The following is a 22,453-nucleotide window of genomic DNA, read 5'->3' as shown; positions in this document are numbered from 1 at the left end:
CTACAAGATCTGTTAGTTATCAGAGAAAGTGATAACGCAATAGTCATGGATGTACAGCAATACAGAAATTTGTGGTTGGAACATCTTATTAGTAGAGAGGAATATAAAACATTGGATGCAGACCCTGCAGAAACATGTAAGACGGAACTGGGAAAATTGTTATGGAGAGTGGTAAGAATATATCTGTTAATTCTAGAAAATTCTCAGAAATATATTTTTAAAACTCCTTCTATAGCAAATATCTATATCAAACTAAAATATATAAGAGCATGGAAAAGCCACTAGGAAGACAAATAACTTCCATTAATGACAGTTATCAATATAGAGCAACTATGTGGCTGAATTATCTAATGAAAACTACAGAAGATACATTGAAAAGACTGAGGAAGGTAAAACGAAAGGATGACTGGTTTGCGGCAAATGTTGTATAGTCGGTCTGTATACTAATATGAAACATGTTTTATGACTGAAAACACTAACAATGACAATAGGTGAAGGTTTCAAACACATTTTGTATTTGGATCACTATATAACTGTCTAACTTATAATTTGTTTTAATTTGAAGGAACATGGTATAAGCAGAAGGTGGGCATAGTCATGGGTGCCCTTCTAGGCCGTGCATTTGCTGATATACACATGAAGATATTTGAACATTAAGAAATGTATAATAAGATATAGTTCAGATAAAAACATTGCTTTACCATATTCATTTATCTTAAGAGGGGATTGGGATGTTACTGAATTTATGAACAAGCTGGCTGAAGCTGAATATGATTCAGATTTGGAATTGATGATAAACAATATGGTAACTGAATAAAGTACTGAAAGGAAAAGATGGAAAATGAAAATTGATATGTGTGGAAAGCAAATGGCAGCTAATATTTTATACTGACATGGAGCCTTTCCTTCTGTGGAATACAAAAGGGCAGAACAGTTATTACTGAGCAATCAGAGAAGGATGTAATATGCAAAGTAATTGTTTAACTAATGTTTAGAAAGAGGATATGGATAAGATTTATTACAAGAAGCCTATGAGAGAGCTGTGGGTAATAAAACAAAAATGGTGGAGATTATAAGGATTATTTGGACTGTACTCTACATCAAAATTAACAAATGTATATTCACTGAGGGTTTTTCTGGCTGCTCAGTACATGGGAATGCATTCTGTTTGCAAGTACCTTGTACACATTTGCATAGTTTGTGATTGCCTACCTTGTACAGTATAGCCTCATTTCTATACTTCGATGTTGGTGTTGAAACACTCAGATACTTTTTCTTTAGCTAACCAGGAATAATGTTGCTACTTGCATTATCATCTGTATGTATATGTATCCTGATATTAAATGCTGTTGATGAACTCCTTGCAATTGCATAGTTATTGTGTGCATACCTCATTTTCTACAGTAGTGAATAGTTTTGCCCTATATTTATTGTTTGTGGACAAGCACATTTACCTAGTTAGCAAATAACTAACTAATTTAATTAATCAGTTTGTTACTATCAGATAGCACACTAAGTAAGATGTTATCACATGGTAAAGGCAACCTATGGAAAAAAAGAAATACTAAGAAATTGGTTTCTAGCTCAGTAGCAAAGATTAAGGAAAACTAGAACACTGGACCCAGAGGTACAAGTGAGGTAGGTATAATATTAGTGACATTTATACTTGCAAAACTAAGGGGTGAGTCATATACATAGATATACTTGCAAATAATCTATATGGTCTGCAGGGCAAAACAGAAGACTAATTAAACTAAGTATCATAAAAGGTATGAGGGATGTCAAAATGGTAAAGAATTAGTAAAGAATTTTGTGACTATTATAGCGCAGTATAAGGTATCATTATAAAAACGAAGGACTGTAAAGTTTATAGTATTGCATCAAATAAATATGAAACATGGAGACAAGAGAAGAGTTTAAAAAATTTGGTATTAAAATATATTTTAACATTGCATATTATTTTAACAGGTCTTAATGTGATAATAGTATGGAAAGTGTGGATGCTGTTTTAAATTATTTTGCAAATAAAGTGATTACTGAGGAAGAGCAAAGAAATTTAAGTTTAAATTTCTGTCTGTATATTTTGAAAGAAAATTATGAAATATAGTTGGATAGCATTAAGAACATAATAATGTAATGTTAATTATTACTTAGAGGAATTTAAATAGAAGCAAGAAAAATTAGATGAAAGTTTAAAGCGAATAAAGACTGGAAGGCCAGAACAAAAGCTATTTCTGTAATCATTTGTATTTTAGTGTGTTTCAGTACTGTGGTATTTCCACTATGTGGAAGGACTGGAAAAAAAATCCCATCAACTTGATGCAAAAAACAATAGTATTTTAGATATTTATTACATATTTATGAATTCCTATCTTCCCTCTTTTTATTTAAGCTTTATTTATTTATTATAGTTTGTCAAACAGGTAAGTGGGCTGGCCAGTCTGATCTTTTTCAACACTGAACCAGCCTCTTGAATAGCAAATTATATGAAATGTAAAACAAAGTGGTCTAATACACTGGATAACACAACTTGCAGAACATAGAAACAGCTGCTGAATAACACTTCTACACCTTTGCAATGTTTCAAAAATGTTTTAGCTGTAATCAATACCTTACTTTTTCTACAATCTCCCTTTGTTTATTATACAGGATTTCTGAATCTGAACATCTTGCTGCCCAGATGAACTATATGCATATAAAAATAATCACATCTATATCATCAGCATCCTTCTCATATTCCTTTTAATACTTTCCTTAATTAATTATCTATTTTTTGAAAGCTAATTTTTGACACACAATGACTAACTTAGCCCCATAAACATTTACTCTTCTACAATTTATAAAAGTATATATTGTGGTTTTTGCCATTTCACATCCCTACATCAGACGTGCCCTTTCTTCATTCCTTTTTATATTTCATTAAACTTGTATATATTATGCCTAATAAAATTCTCTAGAAAAAAAATCTCCCCACTCCAACATGTCTCTGTAACTTGTCCTCTTAACACAGCTAATTTACTTTCCTTTTCTAAATGTCCTCATGTATTAATTAAATAAATATGCTTTATTCCTGTGTATTATAATTTTCTTTCATTTTGTATAATCTTCACATTTATATTCTACACAGATGTTTTCCTTTGATATTCACATACATTGCATCCTACTAATCCTTTTGTAATTTTTCATCCATATTACTCTTCCAATATTTCTTATATATCTTCCAAAAAAAACTCCTTTAATAAACACTATGTCACTATATACGACTCTTAACACACAAAACAGGTGCAAAATAAACCAAAAATACAACTGAATTTACCATCCCAATATATCACACTTTTGCTTATTATATATTATTCCCTCAGCCTAGAGTAAACAGAGCCCCCACAAAAAATACCATTTTAATGCTAAATTATTCTTGTTGATATGAAAACCAAAAGAATCTCCTTAGCAGTTCCATGTTAATTCTTTATTCATGACAATTCACAATTAAGCAAATGTATCTTATTTTTAGACAATAGTTAAATGTTTTTACAGTCCCTTTATTTAATTATTGTCAAACTCATTCTCCACTCTGTACAAATTTTACCTTCTTTACCAAATGTTATTTCTAACATACATATTTCTTCTTTGTAAAATAATTGCTTCTAGTTCTAATTCTACCACTAATCCTTCACATTTTTCTTACAACTTGCCATCCCCACTATAAGAAACTGAAGTCTGTTTACAGAATCGTTGCTCTAACTACAATGTCATCAGTATAATTTACTAACAGTAGTTTTATTCCCTGTATCATTCCTTATTATCATGTTCTCATTTTCGTTTTCATTATTCACAGGCACTGATTCATTATGAAATTAAACATGATTGTACTCATAATATGGACTTATATAACTCTTTGTATCCACTTTTTCTACCGAACCATGCATTAACTAGAGAAAACACTAGTGATACATTATATACCAATTTACATAATCCTCTTAGTTTCTTCTCACTACTGTAGCACTCCATTAGCCTCCAGAGCTGTTTGTGTCTTACATTGTCGAATGCTTTTGCAATAACATGCACTAGAATTTCCAGCCCCTTTTCTCTCAGACTAAACAGCTTTATTAATATTACCATTTCTCCCGTGTTTCTTCCCTGTATATAAACTGTACCTTGTTATTAACAAAAATAGACGTAACAAAATTATTTCTTCCACATCTTATAATCTTTTTACATAAAACAATTGGATACAAGTTAAAACCTTCTTTTTAATTGTTCTGTTGTATAAAACTCATCACAATACTTACTATTTGTGATTCTTGTAGCCATTGTGAAAACCACTCATTCAATAGTTTCATAAAGCACACATTTTCTTCTTGCTGCTTGTTTATGTAAACATTGAAGACTGTACCATTCATACCTGGCATACTTTGTTTGTTAACAACTTGAAACACTGACTAAGTTATTCTAATTTAATACTTTTCTGTAGTTCTTCTCTTCTTTCAAATATTTACCTTCCATTCTCATTGTAAATATATATTTTGTTCCACATACTAATTTAATATTTTCTAACTGCCATATCTTGTTTATTTTATCTTTTAACTCCTCCATAACTATTTTATCATTTTTATCTGTTCATATAATAAGAGACTAACCCCTTCCTTCCTTCCTTGGTTTTGTCAATAATTACTGTCACTATATTATAGCCTTTATTTTCTCTTTTACTTTCAAATATTTCTTTATCCTTTTACAAACATTCAATATAACGTGTTCATAAACTCATTATTACATTTACTCATTTTGAATGTATATATTCTCTTTTATATTTTTGTAGTGCTATCCATCATTCTGTCCAGGATCTTTCTTCCCCATATTATTGAAACTTTCACTTTTAAAAAAAAAATAGCTACTAAACATGCTATTTCACAGTGTTTCACACTACCGTAATACCACTAGTCCACATAAATCATTCTTTATACTATTAACAATTAGTGTTCTTTTCTCACAATACCAATTTCTCAATCCTTTTCATTTTGTCATTGCCATATATTTTTTCCCTCGCTCATTTTCTAATAATTCCATCTTTTTTATGATATGAATATCTTGGAACTTTTTCTATATCTTCATTTGTATTTAAGCATTCTAATATATTTTAATACTTTATTTTGATTATATTCAGAACAGTCTCTTTATTTGTAACACTATTTAAATAATCCTTACTGCCTTTTTCTGCATTATTTCCATATCATTGTTCATATTTACTTAAAATTGCTTTATTTTTCTGAGTGTTTCATCTTCAGACGAAACTTATTTTCCCTCACTACTTCCCTGTCATACTCCTCTGTACAGTCCAATCACAGATGACCTTCTTTATTACATTAGAGCAAACCATTTTACAATTTAGTCTGACATATCCCATTTCTCCACATTGTTTACAGTGTCTTTGCTTATATTCATTTAGAAAATTATCACCACACACATAAAACTAACTGGTCTTTTGTTGGTTGTATTACCTTAATGGTACCCCTGTTTTATTTTATAATGACCATAATTAGAAAATGACACAAACTCAGAAATCATGTACTTGGGGTGTAATAGAAATTTTCAACTCTTCCATCAATATTCTGATCCACAGTTATATTTGCTTTATGTATAGATGTACAGATTTCCTTTAACCATTCATGTATTTTCTCTTTCATAATTGTGTTTGATTCTGAACTGCAATTTTTTTTTCTCCAATAGTTTTACATTGTCTTACAAATGATTTATCAGAATATTTATTAATAAAACATTACCAAGTTGCAAGTCTCAAAAGTCACATTACAAAATGATTTGGAAATTAAATGAATAAATGACACTATGTCCTGATATTTAAATTCGTGAAATTGTAATGGTGAGTACAATATAGCATACATATTCATGCCCTCATCAAGCTTACTTTATCATCATCTGGTCACCTTTGGGATATTCAGCAATGGCAAATGTGTAGGGTCTCCTCCTTGGAACATTTTCTGGACTCCTAGAATTCTTGCCACTTAGCACTCTATCAGCATAATTATAGCTGCCTTCCTCTAAAGCTGCTTGGTTCCTTCATGCTTCACCTGCAGCAAATCTGCTACTAGTCCTTTGACACCATTTTCTTATGCTTATTGTTCCTTCTAATGAAGGAAAAGTTTGTTCTACATTTAAATTTCAAAGACTACTTGAACCATCCTGTGGTGCACTTTAATTTATCGGTTTAACCAGAAAGTCATCTGGAAGCTCTTCTTTACTTAACATCTTTATTAAAACATCTCCCGTGTCTGTATTAGCAATCTTCATAATATTGTCCTCATGCTAAGTCTCATCTCCTCCATGCTGGTACATATTCAGAGTAGTTATCCACTTGACAGATTCATCACAGTTAGTGTAAATCCAACCTCAGATTTCCAATAAAAATAAACAATGCCAAGTAGAACTAACCCATTCAACAAGATATAAATAAGTCAGCATAAATCTAATCTAAAACTAGAACATACAGTTCTCCAGGCTTAAGTGAATGGTAGTGTGCATACTTGTTGCTGTTTTATAATTTCAGTTAGTTCACTACCATGGACATAGCCAAGCATTAACCATGCATGCTGAGACATACACTTAAAATTAGTTTGTGAAATAAGCTAGAATTCATTTTAAAATTCTTGATTATTTATCATGGTTTATGCTTACAGATTTCGTTAAATATCTTTTTTTACAATGTCACTGTGAATGTTTTCTTGCATAAAGACTGCACTTTCTGATTACAGGGCTTTGCCATCTGCACTAGTACATTTAGCAGTGTGTCTGTAAAGTTCATTGGGATAAAGAACTACATGAACACATCTTTTAAACAAATTTAAGTAGAGGTCCCATGAAATTACTGGTATACCACAGACCTTCAGATTTTTTGGTCTGCTGGCAAAGTCAAACATTTATCAATGTTCTGGACAGAACAGGCTTGTTTAAAATAAACTGAGATTAATCATCTCAGTATTCACACAACAACAACAACATGTTTTATATGAATATTGGCAAAGATATTTTATTCAAAAAGTTTGTGCAACTTTTGATTTACAGAAAGCTGTAAAGATTTAACTAAGTTTCTTCATTTTTGTATTCTCTTGTTGATAAGAAGTTGAAAATAGTTGGACTTCAACTCACATTTTGATAATCTGTATAGCTAGGAATTATACAACTAAACAATTTTTGTCTTTTTCTCAACAGTGGGATCTAGTGTGTGAGAGGCGATCCCTAAAACAGATTGGCCAAAGTGTATATATGGGTGGGCTGTTGCTAGGATCCATTGTGTTTGGAGGACTATCTGACAGGTAGGTAATGCCAGTTTCCTACATTACTTTATTGTACAGTAATGTACTGCAAAATGTCTGCACTGCATAGTTTTATTGCCTTTCTTTGCCACAGAAGCAGAACATTACATGCCTTCAGAGTGGAAAAGTATAATCTAAAATCGATATCAGAATGTAAACAGATAATTTTTTTCCATAGGTATGACCAAATTACTCAGTCATGTTGTCCATAGATTTATAGTGAACTTGAATGGACTCCCTCCAGCTGGTTCATGGTTACACCACAAGTTTGACTGTGGCCCTTGCAAGAAGCCTACTGTATTAACACATTTTGTTTGCCAGTTTGCTTATTTAACTGAATACAAAGAATAATTGAAGCATCTAGGTAAGTTTTGATATCTGACAAAAGGAGGTGAATTAAGAGTGATAATAGAAACAAGGAATGGGAATTTAATTTGACTCAAGCAGCAAACCAGATTATAGGGTTAAACTCATGGGATGAGGTTCATAAAGATGAGAAATGAAACATCATCATCATCACCCCCTTTTTCACATTTTCTACATGAGGTCAGAGCATCTCATCAAATATCACCACCTCTCTTGATTCAATTCCAACCTACTACCTTCTTGGACAGTCATGCCTGACTGTCATAAGACTTCTGTCATGCAATCCAGTCATCCATTTGCTAGACATCCTCATACCCTCTTGCCTTCTTTCTGTCTCTTCAAATCTTCTTCACCAGATCATTCTAATTTTATGCACATGTCATATGTGCACAAACTGACATAATCTGTTTTCCTTTGCTTTCTCTGCAACTGGAACTACTTTAGCTTCTGCTCTAATGTCATTATTTCTTCATTTACCTAAAGTGGACATCCTACTATCTGTTTCATGTACTTCATCTCCATCACCTCACTAGCTTCCTCAACTGCTCTGCCTTCACTGCCCACCTTTCTGTACCATACAGGAGTACTGTTGCACTGCTGTTTTGTATACCTTACTTCTCTTTCTCACACACACACACACACACACACACACACACACACACACACACACACACACACACACACACACACACACACACACATACATACACACGCACGCACACACGTGCACACACACACACACACACACACACACACACACACACACACACACACACACACACACACACACACACACACACACACTACCCCTGACATTCTGTGCGGCCCCTCTGGTTCAGGCTTTGATGCCCTCATTCAGATTTTCCTTTAACTCAACCACTCCTACCAGATACTTGAGACTGGTAACCCAGTCTATTTTCCCTTTTATCTCAACTTTCATTTTCTTCGGATTTCCCTTATTTGCTGCCATGATAACTGTCTTGTCTGATTGCAGTTTCATCCTATGTGTCTTCAAAGTCTGTTTGTCATACCACATCATCTACATACAGCAGGTTTGTTGATCTGTCCTCACCAAGCTGTTTGTCAGTGTAGACCATCACCAATATAAACATCAGTGGGCTGGGAAATGAACCCTGATACACACCCGTTCCCACTGGTAACACCACTGTGAGTGTGTGCACTGTCTGTATTTGTGTCATTGGGTCTTTGTACATAGCTTGCACTAATTCTACTAATGTTTCAGGGACTTCAGTCCTTTGTGCAACTGCCCATATCAGCTTTCTTGGGACGTTACCATGTGCTTTCCTCCAAGTGTAGGCATGTCTACTTTGACACTTTCCTCATGTTTGCCTTATTTTCCTGTATCTGTCTCACTACAAACATAGGTTTGGTTGTGCTGCAAGCTTCATGCACTGCAAGAAAGTAATTACTAAAAATTGGAAAAGTAAAATTACCCCCTTAAGTGCTGAATTTATTAGTATGGAAAAAATATAAAGATGAGAACTTCTAATATTACAGTCATATAACTCTTGACTTAAACTTAAAGACTTGCTTGAAAAATATTAATTGTTATGTATAACTTTGATGTATTGATCAGCTGTGAACCTATGTAAATAGTTATTGTTCATTTTATAATTGATTTATCGGGTCTACTTTCTTCCCGCGAAAGCTGAATCACTCGAATACAATCCGCGCGACACATAATGACTGAAACGTGAGTACATCGAACGCACTAAACCGCAAAAGTGGAAATATCAAATTCGCATAGGTGGCCCGGCTGCGGAATAGCTCTGTAAGGTAAGTGTGCGATAGTTGCGGACCTTAGGGTTAGGGTGCAGGTTAAGGTAAGTGCATAGATAGGTAATTATGTAAGGTTTAGTGTAGGGTTTTGTTAAGTGCATGTGGAATATTTAGTTTGTTTGGGTATAGCTCAGTAGGGTAAGTGGGCGGTAGTTATGGACCTTAGGGTTAGGGAGGGGTTAAGGATAGTGCATAGATAGTTGTGTATATAGGATTTAGTGTAAGGTTAGAAGTAGAGTTTTGGTGCTTTACTTTAGGGTTAGAAGTAGGGTTTTGGTTAGTGTGTGTATGTGGTGTTTTTTACTGTGTTTCGGTAGGTAGTATGTTGCGGGCAGTGGGGTTGGCCAACTATGAGAGTCAGAGATTTCGGATTTCATGGTTAGGTGCATTCAACGTATTTGCGTTTCACTCATTATGGTTCATGTGAGTTGTATTCGAGCGATTCAGCTTTCGGGGGAATAAAGTACACCTGATTTATCTATTGTTTTAAAACCAAATAAAAAATAAAAAAAGAAAAGAAAGAAAAGTGCACAATCACTAATAATAAATCACTTCTCCTAAAGCTGTTAAATAAGGTATCAAGAAAGAGACATTCAATTCATAGTTTATTACAGGAAAGAGGGCAGCACAGAGAACCATGACTAAACTCGAGCACATCCTCGGATGAAACAAAAACAGTGCTTTTTCTTTTTTTTTTTTTTTTTAATTATTTTTTTTGTGTATTTATTGTGTAAATACATGTAGTAATATATATGCCTTCTGTATTCAGGTTATCACTTCTTGGAGATGGGACACATTTCCTAGTTTCATAGTGCTGTCCATGTATGTGCAGCAAAATCTGAGAAAATTAAAGCAATGGTGATGTAAGTGTTTGAACAAGAAATTGGGTACAGTGTTGCCGCACAAGCAATAATACCCAACAGGTTGTGTGTTATTGTCAAAATAATACACACCCAGCATATTCTGAGGCCTGACACCACAGGCAGAGGGCCCCTACACCCCTCAAAGGGTATTATTTCCACAATAATATACACCCTGGAGGGCAATGTTGTTATTAGAGAATGCACTGTTAATTTATATATATATATATATATATATATATATATATATATATATGGATTCCCCTTAAGAAGCTTGAAGTTTCAAAACTTCGAACTTCAAACGGCCGAGGCCATAAGATCAAAGTTTTGAAACTTCAAACATTTTGAATGGAGACCACCATACAGCGTGGAATGGGATATTTACCATTTTCCTCATTGCAGTGTGACCTAAGAGTTGGCATATTTATTTAGCAGGAAGTGTGGGGAGTGCAGGAGGCTTTCCCCCTGTAAAAACATAAACATTTTTTTTTTTTTTTTTTTATTTTGTTTTCAAAGTTTCAAAAATTCAGTCTTCTGGTCTCAGCCATTTGAAATTCGAAGTTTTGAAATTTCAAGCTTTAGAAGTAGATCCATATATATATATATATATATATATATATACACACACACACACAAACACACACACACACACACACATGCCCACACACATTTTTCTTTATTTTATTTATTTTTTTCTTTATATTTTATGCTTCCTATACAGTAAAGGGTTGTTTGAGGAGTGTAAAAATGGCAGCCATTTATATTTTAATTGTCTGAACTTTACAGCTGATTCATTTGCTGCCGTGAAGCGGAAGATTTGTTTTTCAGCAGTCACTACCTGTACATTACCACTCTGCTGGAGAACATTTGTTCCCTAATCAGTGTTTAAAGTACAATTTACCCATTCTCTATAGATTACTGAATGTTTCACGCAATGGGAGACTTTCCCATGAGGGTGTAGCATGACTTGCATGACAGAGTAGCAGGATCTTAGTGAAGCTCTTCAGCAGGTTTTTAATTCTGAGAGGAACATTTTTACAAAAGGCAGAAAATGTATCCAAGCTTGTGCACAGCCACTTGGTGGTGATGCCTCCTTAGTATAAACACTGGAGGGATATTTAGCATGGAGACACAGTGCTCCAGGTGCAGACCCAGCAGAATGGCTGGTGCAATTATTTCTTTGCTTGAATTCACTCAAGCCATCTGTCCTAGGAACCATATATGGCATAATGTATTTAAACAAAAAAATGGAAAGATCTTTGGTTACAAACTTTGGGTTATTGGCAGGCTTTTGCTAAGCTGGGGAAAGGAAAAAGGTTTCCCATGGAGGCAAGGTGGTCTAGGGGCAGGACTTTTATTTCATTGTGTAAGAAGCATTTTGGTCAGTGTTATGACACTTGCACTATATGGTTAACTTTGTTTTGGTTTTGCAATGAAACATTTCAGGTGGGTGAGGTATGCCTGTCTTCATACTTCATAGCTGCAACCAAGCTATGTATTCAGAATAGCTTTGATGGCTCCTTCCAAGGCAGACCAGCAGAAGTTGGGTCAGCAAGTAATTTTAGACATGGTTTAGTGTTCCTACTTCTGCCCAAGTACAGGAGGCATTGACATTTCATAAGCTGGCACTGGGAACCTCATTAGATGACATAGTAGTTAAGTTCAGACTTTGTGGCCCATGACACTCAGAGATGTGGATTGCGCTGCAGAAGGTCTTGGATTTTCAGGCTGGCCCTCTTGCGGGTATTCCTCACATTCCCATTGGATAAAAAAGGTTTCAGATTTACCAAGGAAGTCCAACATTCCAAATTACCTAGTGGACTTGGGTATGATCTTCTTGGGCTTTGCAGACTTTCATCAGTTTTGGTCATGATGGTCCTTATGCTTAATTGTTCTCTTTTATTTTCAAGATGTATTTAAATAAGCTGTCATTTTATCATGGCCCAAGTGATGCAGTGGACATCAGTTTGGGACAAAGTGCTGTATATTAGGGCTTTGACCTGGCATATTGTCAAGTGATGTTTTTCTGGCCATGTGGGTATGCTACAGGGCTGGTTGTTATTAACTTTCAAAGTCCATTACACCAGGTTGGTTGGCCTATGCATTGGTGAACCACTCAGGTAGTATGACCTTAGTGTAGTATCAAGTCTTGCTATCCAGAATCTCCAGAGATTTGACAGCAGCATAACAACAAGTTTGACTTCTATAATAATTAAGTTTTCATCTTACTGAATTTGGTCTGGGTAACCATTTTCAGTCCAACAGCATTGGAGTCTGCCTGGAAATGTTTATTAACTACAGAAAGCTTCAGGCTTCCCTAGTGTTGTTTTTTTCAGTCTTTGAGTTCTGGGATTTTGGACAGAAATCCAGTATGAGTTGCATCAGATGGAATTCATTCATGGGACATTGATCACAATTGGCCTAACTTGCATTTGTCTCCTTTATTGTTGGAATGGCTATGATCTATTTAACAAAAGAAAGGAGACTTGGAGAAAAAAATAAGTACAAATGTAAATAAATAAAATAAAAAGGATGTATTATATGTATATAATGAAGAAACAACATACAGGTAGGATCAATATATTAATAATTCAATGATATAATTGGAATTCAAACAACCTGACACTTACGCAGGGTATACTATATAGCAATGTATATGCCTTCTGTATTCATGTTATCACTTCTTGGAGGTTGGACTCCAGGAGTTTGGAAGCCATACATTCTGGTATTTTATAGCTAGCAATGATCAACTTATCATAGACAGGAAAAGGGGAGGGGCAGTCAGTGTGTGGCCTCTCCCTTTTGCTTGCTTTCCTGGCCCAGTTTAGCAGGTGCATAATGAGTAAGGGAGCAGTATACAATGCTGTATTGGTGGCATGGTCATGCTTGGCTGAAGGGACTTTATCAGTCTGCCACTTGTGTTGGGGATAATGACTGGTGGGGCAGTCTGACATGCTAATTGGTAAAGGGGTTCCCCTTAACACAGTGGCCACAGAGGTTAGTTTATCAGTGACTGGAATGAGGGTTAATTGCAGCTTATTTTCTAGATGGTTTAGTTGGTTACAGTTTTGATATGCAAATAAACTTGTCACACTGGTGCGTCTTTATATTTATTAGGGGAAGTGGGCTTGGGGGACAAAAGGATTTGGCATATAAATGATGTAGTCTTCAAGCATGTACACAGTTGGTTGGTGGGTGGGCTGCCTCAGTATCAGCACTGGGGGTACTTAACTCGGAGGTGCAATGCTCCAGGCACAAACCCAGCAAAGTAGCTGGTGCATTTCCTTCTCCTTCCTCCCTATTTGTGATGGCACTTGCTGTGCAGCTTTCTCCTGCTTTTCATTCCCCCATTCCTTTCCCTGGCCAGTTTAGCAGGGTGCATGCTGGGTGAATGAGTAGTATACAGTGCTGCATTGATGGAATGGTCATGCTGGCCAAGGGGGCACTATCGGTATACCACTTAGCTTGGGGACAGACAAGCCAATCAGAGGGATGGTCTGGCACAATAACCAGTAAAGGAGAATGTGATTAACACTGAGACCTCACAGGCCGGTTAATCAATGACTGGAAGGAGGATGTGGTAAATTGTCTGGATGGTTTAGTCGGTTACAGTTTTGTTGGGTAAATAACTCATTGCACTGGCATTGTGTACTTTGGTATTTATTGGGGGAAGCAGCCTGGAGGAAAAAAATCACTTAAAACTAGTTTTATGTGCTGAAGATTTCATAACATTTCCTGACCAGGTAGATTTATGCAGTAAAAGAAATTATAACATTTCCTGTGAAGTTCTTGAACTAACTTAACCTAGCAATCTACTTGTGAAAATCAGTTCTACTATAACACAGTAATGAGATTTTGCTCTTTGAAAAGATGTCCAACAACTACTGTCATTGACTCAAGATCTCATATAGAAAACCGAGCATTTCAAAAGCAAAATGGACAGTATACAGCAAAGTTGTATGAAACAAACTGAAATGTTAACTGCCATGGTCTTTTAACATAATATACATGATACACAGATGAAAAGAGACCGAGAACATCCTAGATGGAAGAACTGAAGAAGGAGAAAATTACACAGAATGTTTATCAAAACAGAATACATAGCTAATTGAAAAAAAAAATGGAGGACTTGCAAAATAAAGAAACAAGGGTCAATATTAGAATGTTTGGCAAAGTCATAATAGCTTGAGAGAGTTTTAACATACCACAGACACTGAAATTAACAGAAAGTCTACCTTGCAGCATTCCAGGGCTAGAGCTATCGCTGTGGTTTCTTTGTATAAAGAGATCAACAAGCCTAGATCCAAAGTAGTATTTTTTTAATGTTATTTAGATAAAGGACTGGTCTTCAGATCAGCTTGGAACAATGATCCTATCAAGAATGGTTCAAATACTGCTTGTTTCAACAATGATTATTTTACTAAAACTATTGAGAAAAGAAAATCTTTTTGGCCTTTGGTAAAAGCATTAAGAAACAACAATAAAGGGCATAAAAGATATTTTCAACAAAAATAGACATAAATGTCATTTAAAATAAAATTATTTAATGCATTAGATGAAGTTGTTAGCTGAATAAAATAGCACAAAATAATACCTAAAGCGAATGCTTTTTGCAGTGCCACTGTTTCTCTGCCATGCTCTATAACAATAGTGATTTTTGTTAGAAGATTTTGCCTGGAACTCAAAAAGTCTTTGCATGATGTGAAAACCCTTACCTCAGAAAGTTTCCTCAAAGCACTAAGCCTTCTGAATTCAGATTGCTCTGCCATCGAGATTTTCCTCTTGTGGGAACTTTAGCATGAAAAGTGGTTTCGTGGACAAAGCTGCATGCAAATACAGCAGTTGGGGAGTGGCTAATGCTAATTAGCAATGTGCTATCCCCTGGAAATGTCCATCACTCTAATTTACTCGGCTGGATTAAATGTTACTTTAGGAGGAAAACATGACCACTGCAAAATCACGGCAGTCACCAACTCATATGAGTGTACTTGTAGGGCAGGTAAATTCAGTGAAGATATTGGTGTGTGTGTGTGTGTGTGTGTGTGTGTGTGTGTGTGTGTGTGTGTGTGTGTGTGTGTGTGTGTGTGTGTGTGTGTGTGTGTGTGTGTAAATATCAGGGAATGTGTATGTCTGTGCATGGGAGTCTGAATTTATAAATGTAGGAGAGGTTTTTCTCATTGTGGCCATACTTGCCTCTGAATCACATTTTCTTACAATTGCAGTAACTTAGTAACTCATGTTGGGGAATTAGCAGAAAAGTAAAGGATTTTTTTTTAATCTTAAGACACTGATTTACAAAAAATATATATATATTTATTTTAGTTAATGCACCAGTGCACTTTTAAACATGTAAATGGGATGATTTATCCTGATGTTTTTATGCTGGGTAAGGTAAATTAAGGAGTAAAATAGGAAGGTATTATTTTAGCACAGCTGTAGTAACAGACAGTAGTTATTATATCCTTTGATGAGAGACACTTGGCCCAAAGAACCTAGAATAAACTTTCCGTTCATGCATTATGAAGTTACTTAGGATATATTTTTTTAAGATTTCATGAAAATTATATGATAATCTGGCTAGGATATAAGAGAAGAAGGCTGAAATGGCATGGAAACATGTTTCTGTGGTTCAGTTGAAGAGCAAAGGAGTTGAAAAAGGGTAGATTTAATGATTCTAACCAGTAGGGGAAAGAGATACTGGATAACTGAAATTAGGCAGATAGTGACAGACAGATGCATGTTTGGGGTGACTAAAGATAGTTGAAAGAATGACAGAATGAAAATGAGTGGAAATATAAATGACATGGTGTTTGAGTGAGGAGAAGAACTTAACAAAAAGTATTATATTGTTACATTATTACATTACACAGACGTTTGTAGCAGATTCCAAGACATGTCAACTGGCTAATTTAACTTGTTTCAAAAAAGTAATAGTCAAAAAGCATCAGAGCTACACTGGCGGCAGGTATCAATGCAAATGTCTACTAACAATAAAGTGGAATTGAGGAAGTGTGACTCCAGAAGAGCCAGTAAATGTCCTTAATTTACGTAAAGACTACTTATAGAAGACGAGCCTTAATTTTAATTAAATTTTCTTTAAAAAGTATACTATTTCATGTTTTAAGTTCTGTACATTTCCTCTGATTTCAGTATCAGAGACAGACAGACAGAAGTCCCAAAGCAAGAGCATAGAAAAAACCCTGACAAAGTACATAAATGAGTATACAGAAACTGTATACATATATCTCTTTTTGTGAATGACTATAAATATGTGAATTAACCCTGAAAATGAAATATTTCAGCACAATGGCTCAACAATGTGCAATTGTATATAATTCTTTTACATGCACTCAGCTCAAACAGCCAAACTTTCCTAAGTGCATGTATTTTTCAGATTGATGCCTCTTTATATATATATATAGTTTCATAGATAGTTTCATAGATTCATACTAGGCTAACTGCCCTTGCGAGCCATTTTAAGCCTAGACAATTATCCCTTGTGAGACTCAAACCCTGCACCTTGTGTTTGTAAGGCAAACACCTCAACCATTAGGCCACCCTCCCAACCTATATATATATTTATATATGTATATATATATATATATATATATATATATATATATATATATATATATATATATATACATTTATATACATATATATATATATTTATATATATATATATATATATATTTATATATATATATATATATATATGCAAAGTGAAACATTTGGCTTATAAAAGTGCTGGGGGTGGGATTCAAAAGTAATTAGCAAACAGAATTGCAACAAATAGCATGGTGAGTCATGACTTGCAGTGGGGGACAATTTGGAGAAACAAGTAGAGCGAGTACATTACTGGAGAATTAACGCGGCATGCACGGTATACAGATTTCTGCATAAAGGCACACAGATGGACATCGATATGTTAATGTGGGATATTGTGTATGCAAATGATGGAGACACACACATGGCAGAGTAATTCAGAGATTTATGATGTTAGTACAATGAGATGTGGCACACATCTGTTACAAACACCAAGATTTTTGTGGTGCACAGGAGTTTCACTGACATTATGATGCAAGGAGTTGCACCAGCATTAGCAGATAGATAACATATTAGTCTGCAATGGAAGAGTTGCATGTTCTGGAGACCACATCTGGAGTCAGTGTTCACTATATCTTTTGCATGTGTTGGTGACCATCTCTGCAGCCAGTGTTTGTATGTGCTTTGTATGTGCTAGTGACCATCTCTGGAGCCAGTGTTCACTATGTCCTTTGCATGTGCTGGTGACCATCTCTGGAGCCACTGTTCACTATGTTGTGTGTCATCATCCTTCACAATGTAGATGGGCGCAGTAGTATCTGACATACCATCACTTCCACAACAAGGAGGACATTGTCAGCTGCTAACATATGACCAGAGATAAGATATGGGAGTTGTTAGATATATGCTGCCCACATGTAGAATCAAGGGTGATGCATGGACTCACAATAATAGTGAATACATAAATAGTGAACACAAAGGTTTGTATATTATTAACTAGCCTTGTTATGGGGACCTTTCAATATCTAACACAGGACATATTATGAGTTTCAGTGTCGGTAGAACAATTCCTACATTAGTTCCCCGAGATGATATTGCAGCATGTGGAAGAGCATATATGATTTCCACAAACTAAAGGGGAGAAAACCACCACTGTGGGGACATTCTAGAGCAGCATCCATTACCGTGAAGTCCTACAGTCCATTGATTGCATGTCCACATTAACAGCAAGGCCTCACCTTTTCCAAATGGCATTTGTAATATCAACTGAAAGGGCTTCCACTCCATCAGCTGTTAGTGAGGTGTGCAATTCACAGAGTATTAGATATACAATACATGTGTCATCCAAGCAGTTCCCATATTTCATATCCGCACTCTCAGAGGACAGCAAGGCACAGTCATCATCATTTGCACAGTAACAGGTGACAGAAACATTACCATAGATGTAAGGGTTATGGGAGGTGGATGTGACAAGCATGTAGGTGGGTAGCAGACTGGAGGGAGCCAGGAATCCCATCCCCAGTTTAGGAATGCACCTTCCATGTCATGCAAATTGGCCATAGGTACTGTGTGGCTCCACATTGTTAGGGCTGAGGGTATCCTATGAGAGGGATGTGTAGCACTTTGGCAGTATATGCAGGAAACCCTCTGTAAGCCCTCCAATATGGAAAGGCAATAGATGAATAGTGTCCATGAACCCAAGGATGGCCATGGCTAAGTGTTGCATTCAGTAAGATAGTGGGTGTAGGGATAGAGTGGAGATGGAGGATACAGAGCTGTGGACCCAGTGAGGCACTGTGTGATACAACTAGATGTGTGACAACCTTGGGTCATGAGATTATTCATGCCTAGGGTGCAGGCAGCCATCGCTCAACAACATCCACTCTGATGAGCAATTCATGATTAGATACAGCAACCTTTAAGGGGACTACCCTCACCTCCCCTCCCCTGCCAGTGGGGGGCAGACATTAGAGAAAGAGAGGCAGCATTTTTAGTAAGCACTGCATGCAGGGGTTTATCACTGTATTTATATTGTTTGTTGCTATCCTTGCATCTGTTAACAGGGGCACATAGTACAGACTGCTGTCTATTTATAATTCAAGCAGCAGAGTATATTGTCTTGAATCTGAAGGCCTAACTGAGGGAATGTAATAGGGTCTCTAGGACTCATACTTCTCAACCTGCAGACATTGAAAATAGGAACAAAGGCCCCCTGAAAATTAGGTACATCCAGCTAAAAATCTGGGCATCTTAAATTAACATAAAATCTGAATAATAAATAGCACATAACTCTTCCTGCCTCCTGTAGGAATGTAGGGCACTATTCAGAAACTCATTTAATAACAGTGTCAAAAATGATGGAAAAATCTAAGTACATTATCAAAGATGCAATGTAAAATATGCAGACATTAATGAAACGTATTTCAAAATTCTACCTCACAAGTTCATTTAGTTTTGCTTCAGAAAAAGGGAGATGCAAAATGTATGTCTTCTTTCTTTAAATTATTGTTGCCATTAGTATGTTGGCAATATAGTGTGGCTTTCTGTGTACTAAACAGCTTAAAAAATCAGATTTGCTGAGAGGAATTCAGAAAATGGTGGCAAGGGATAACCTTGAAAATAAGGACATAACTCCAAAAACAAATACATCGTGCACAGGGGGAAACTGGGCCTGAAAATAAATATGTTACTCCAAAATATAGACAGTTGAGATGCCTGCTGCAGATGAACGGGTATGTTAATATTTATGCATAGAGTGTAAAACTGAAATCAAATTTGTGATTCTGATCTGAAATTAGTTTTTTCTATTCTGTTTTTGTTGCATCATTGTACAAGATCTGCTGTGATGCAGGATGTGGAGCAGTGACAGCCACCAAAGTCTGCACAGGCCATCTAGTCTATTCTTCAATTACTAGGATAAAGGTCTCTCAGCAAAATGTAACCTGGTAGGCTCACTTTTCAGGGAATTGCATACACTGCTCATCCTCCTCTGAGACTGGTCCATAGAGGTCCCCCAGCATCATATCACATCAGGTGCAACAGCTGGTCACATCCAAGGTGAGCCAGCAGCTAGACGCAATCACTGAGAAGCTGGAGAATTTCCTTGGCAGCTGATAAAGTTGAATGGCCGGCCAGCCCCATCCATTGGGACATCAGAGTCAAGGCCTGCCCATTATTTTAACCATGCTGTTGACTGACATGTGTATGGGATCTCCCTTAACCAGACAAGCCCTCTGCACCATGTCCATGCCCTGTTTTCCCTGTGTGTTGCTCCCCATATGCTCTGCCTGTAGTCTAATCCTCCTTATCACCAACTGTCTTCACTCTGTTTGTCTGCAACCCTCCAGTGTTGCCACACCCCTTTTGTGGCCATACCTTCCCTGCCTATCTCCATCTGTATTTTATGTTTATTTGTCTGCCCCTGCTACTTTTCTGTCCCATTCTTCCTTTCTGCAGATGATCCTTGCTAACTACCCCTCTACCCTTCTTCTTCAAAAAGGAAAAGTACCTGTCCCAACAAAAGATATGCCCTTCACCCCTGCAATACATATATTCCCTTGTGCACTTATATTTCTTTGTGGTTACACTTGGTACATGTTTCTCTGTTTGGTCGTGCCCATTTCAAGCTTTCTATCTACCCCTTTCTTCCTTATTTATATTACAAACTGAGCTGGTATTTTGCTGTGCTATCTGACCTGCTCACATTGCTCATGCTACAGCTTTTAGGCGCTTAATTATGCATGTGAACATGCATAGCCTTAGGCACTCCACCTCATTGCAACTGTCACATAAGTCATGCAATCACCTATATCATGGTCACCTTGATATTATTCAGTAGCATGAGTGATGCCATTAATTTACTTTTTATCCTTTCCTAGATTGTTGGTGCTGTGCTGATTTTAATACATAGCTAATCAACTTCAGACCACAACGAGCTAAAATCTCAGTGCTATTCAGCACAGCACCACAGCATTGTGAACCTTTCTAAACATCCTCCAGATGTTCTTTGTACTCAGAGGTGATGGTAACAATTAAACATGAGGACAAGAAACAATTGATGCAAGCAAATGCAGAGAAAACACAACTGAAAAGGTCCCAGCAAATAGTTAAATGCATGCAAATGACTATCTGCAGCTTTTTAAGGCATCATGGAAAATATGTAAGTTGGCACTGAAACATGTTCAAGGATCATTCACATATCTCCCATAATGGCTTTAAAATATGGAGTCTTTTTAGATTATTTTGGACACAAGGAGAAAAGAGGATTAATTTTTAAACATCGTCATTGAATTCACACATTTTGTACATTGACATAGGTACACACAAATTAATAAAAGAGGGAGAAACAAATAATTCTAAACATTTTTGTTGTTTTCATGCATTATACATTTTTTTTCTTTTTTAGCAATTATCATTCATTCCAACATTACATCAACTGTTCAAGTCTTGCCTTCCCTTAAATTTCTCTCCTCCTCGAATGTTATTCTGTATGTATTGCTTCCACAATATCCTTTTATTTCTAAGTAATTTGCTCCTTTTTTTTTTCTAAAGATCCCACTACCACTTCTTTTATTTCCTTTATAATATTCAATACTTAAGTTTGCAGAATCCCTGAGCAGAACTGGTACTATTCAATGTGTTATTGTCTACGCAAAACTACTTACAATGCAAAGATCTGTGGAATGATTATCTGAAGAAAAATAAGGTTATGGAATCCTGTAATGGGCAATAAAAATCTGGACACTACTACATTGCCCTGACTGCTCATGAAACAATAAAGATAAGCTCAGCATAACCTATTATATAGCCTTTTATGTGGCTAATGTGTGCTCATGTTTATTGTATTTTAGAAATCTCTCTCTAGAGTATAATCAGTTAAAAAATTGCCAAGTCATAACAACAGAAAATGTTGTGTAATCTGACTATTGACATGGTTGATAGTTCACAGACCTTTATCCATCATAAACTAGCAGCTGTAAAATAAGTGTCATGAAAGAGCTAATGCATTCTGTTTACGGACATTTTGTGCTGAGACTTTGAAAATACAGTATGAACATTTATAATACTACATTTTATCTCTGCTCTTAGCTTGCCTAAGGTGTAAGTTTAGCATGAAGGTAGGTGTGATTCACAATCTGAGAACATAACCCAGAATTTATAAAACTTGAGTGATTGTCTTCCAAAATCAGGGACATAGTTATGACTAGAGATACCAAGGAAGGGGTACTTTTGTCAGACTACTGATGCAATGTGCATTAGTTATTTATACAAGGGAGGTGTCCATTTTTTATTAAACATAGGGTTGCTACACAGTTAACCCTTTGATGAGCAAAATGCCAACAGCTGGTGATCAACAAAACACTGTCTGATTGTACCACTCATAGAAACATCCATAAAGGGAAGGTCACTGAATTATCTACCCTGAGATCTACTTCACAGTATGTACTCATGCCATAATAGCCATGATGTGAATTCAGACTGAGAAAGGTGAACTGGTGAAAAAAGAGGTGGAAATGGATTTAGGAGTGTTTGGCACATCTGGAATGGACTACCAGG

The 22,453-nt window shown here is 35.9% G+C and overlaps 1 protein-coding gene across 1 annotated transcript in view; it reads left to right on the top strand.

The window, feature by feature from the left end:
• Positions 1-22,453, top strand: part of LOC122805301 (solute carrier family 22 member 6-A-like) — a 291,374-nt gene that overhangs the window by 31,070 nt on the left and 237,851 nt on the right. The window contains exon 3 of the mRNA XM_044075389.1: positions 7,222-7,325. Within this exon, the coding sequence (XP_043931324.1) occupies positions 7,222-7,325 (104 nt within the window). The remainder of the gene's footprint in view (positions 1-7,221; positions 7,326-22,453) is intronic.

This window comes from Protopterus annectens, chromosome 6.part1 (assembly GCF_019279795.1).
Source record: "Protopterus annectens isolate FY-2018-M chromosome 6.part1, PAN1.0, whole genome shotgun sequence".
Classification (NCBI taxonomy): Eukaryota; Metazoa; Chordata; order Ceratodontiformes; family Protopteridae; genus Protopterus; species Protopterus annectens.
This window is presented reverse-complemented; position numbering and strand designations above follow the sequence as displayed.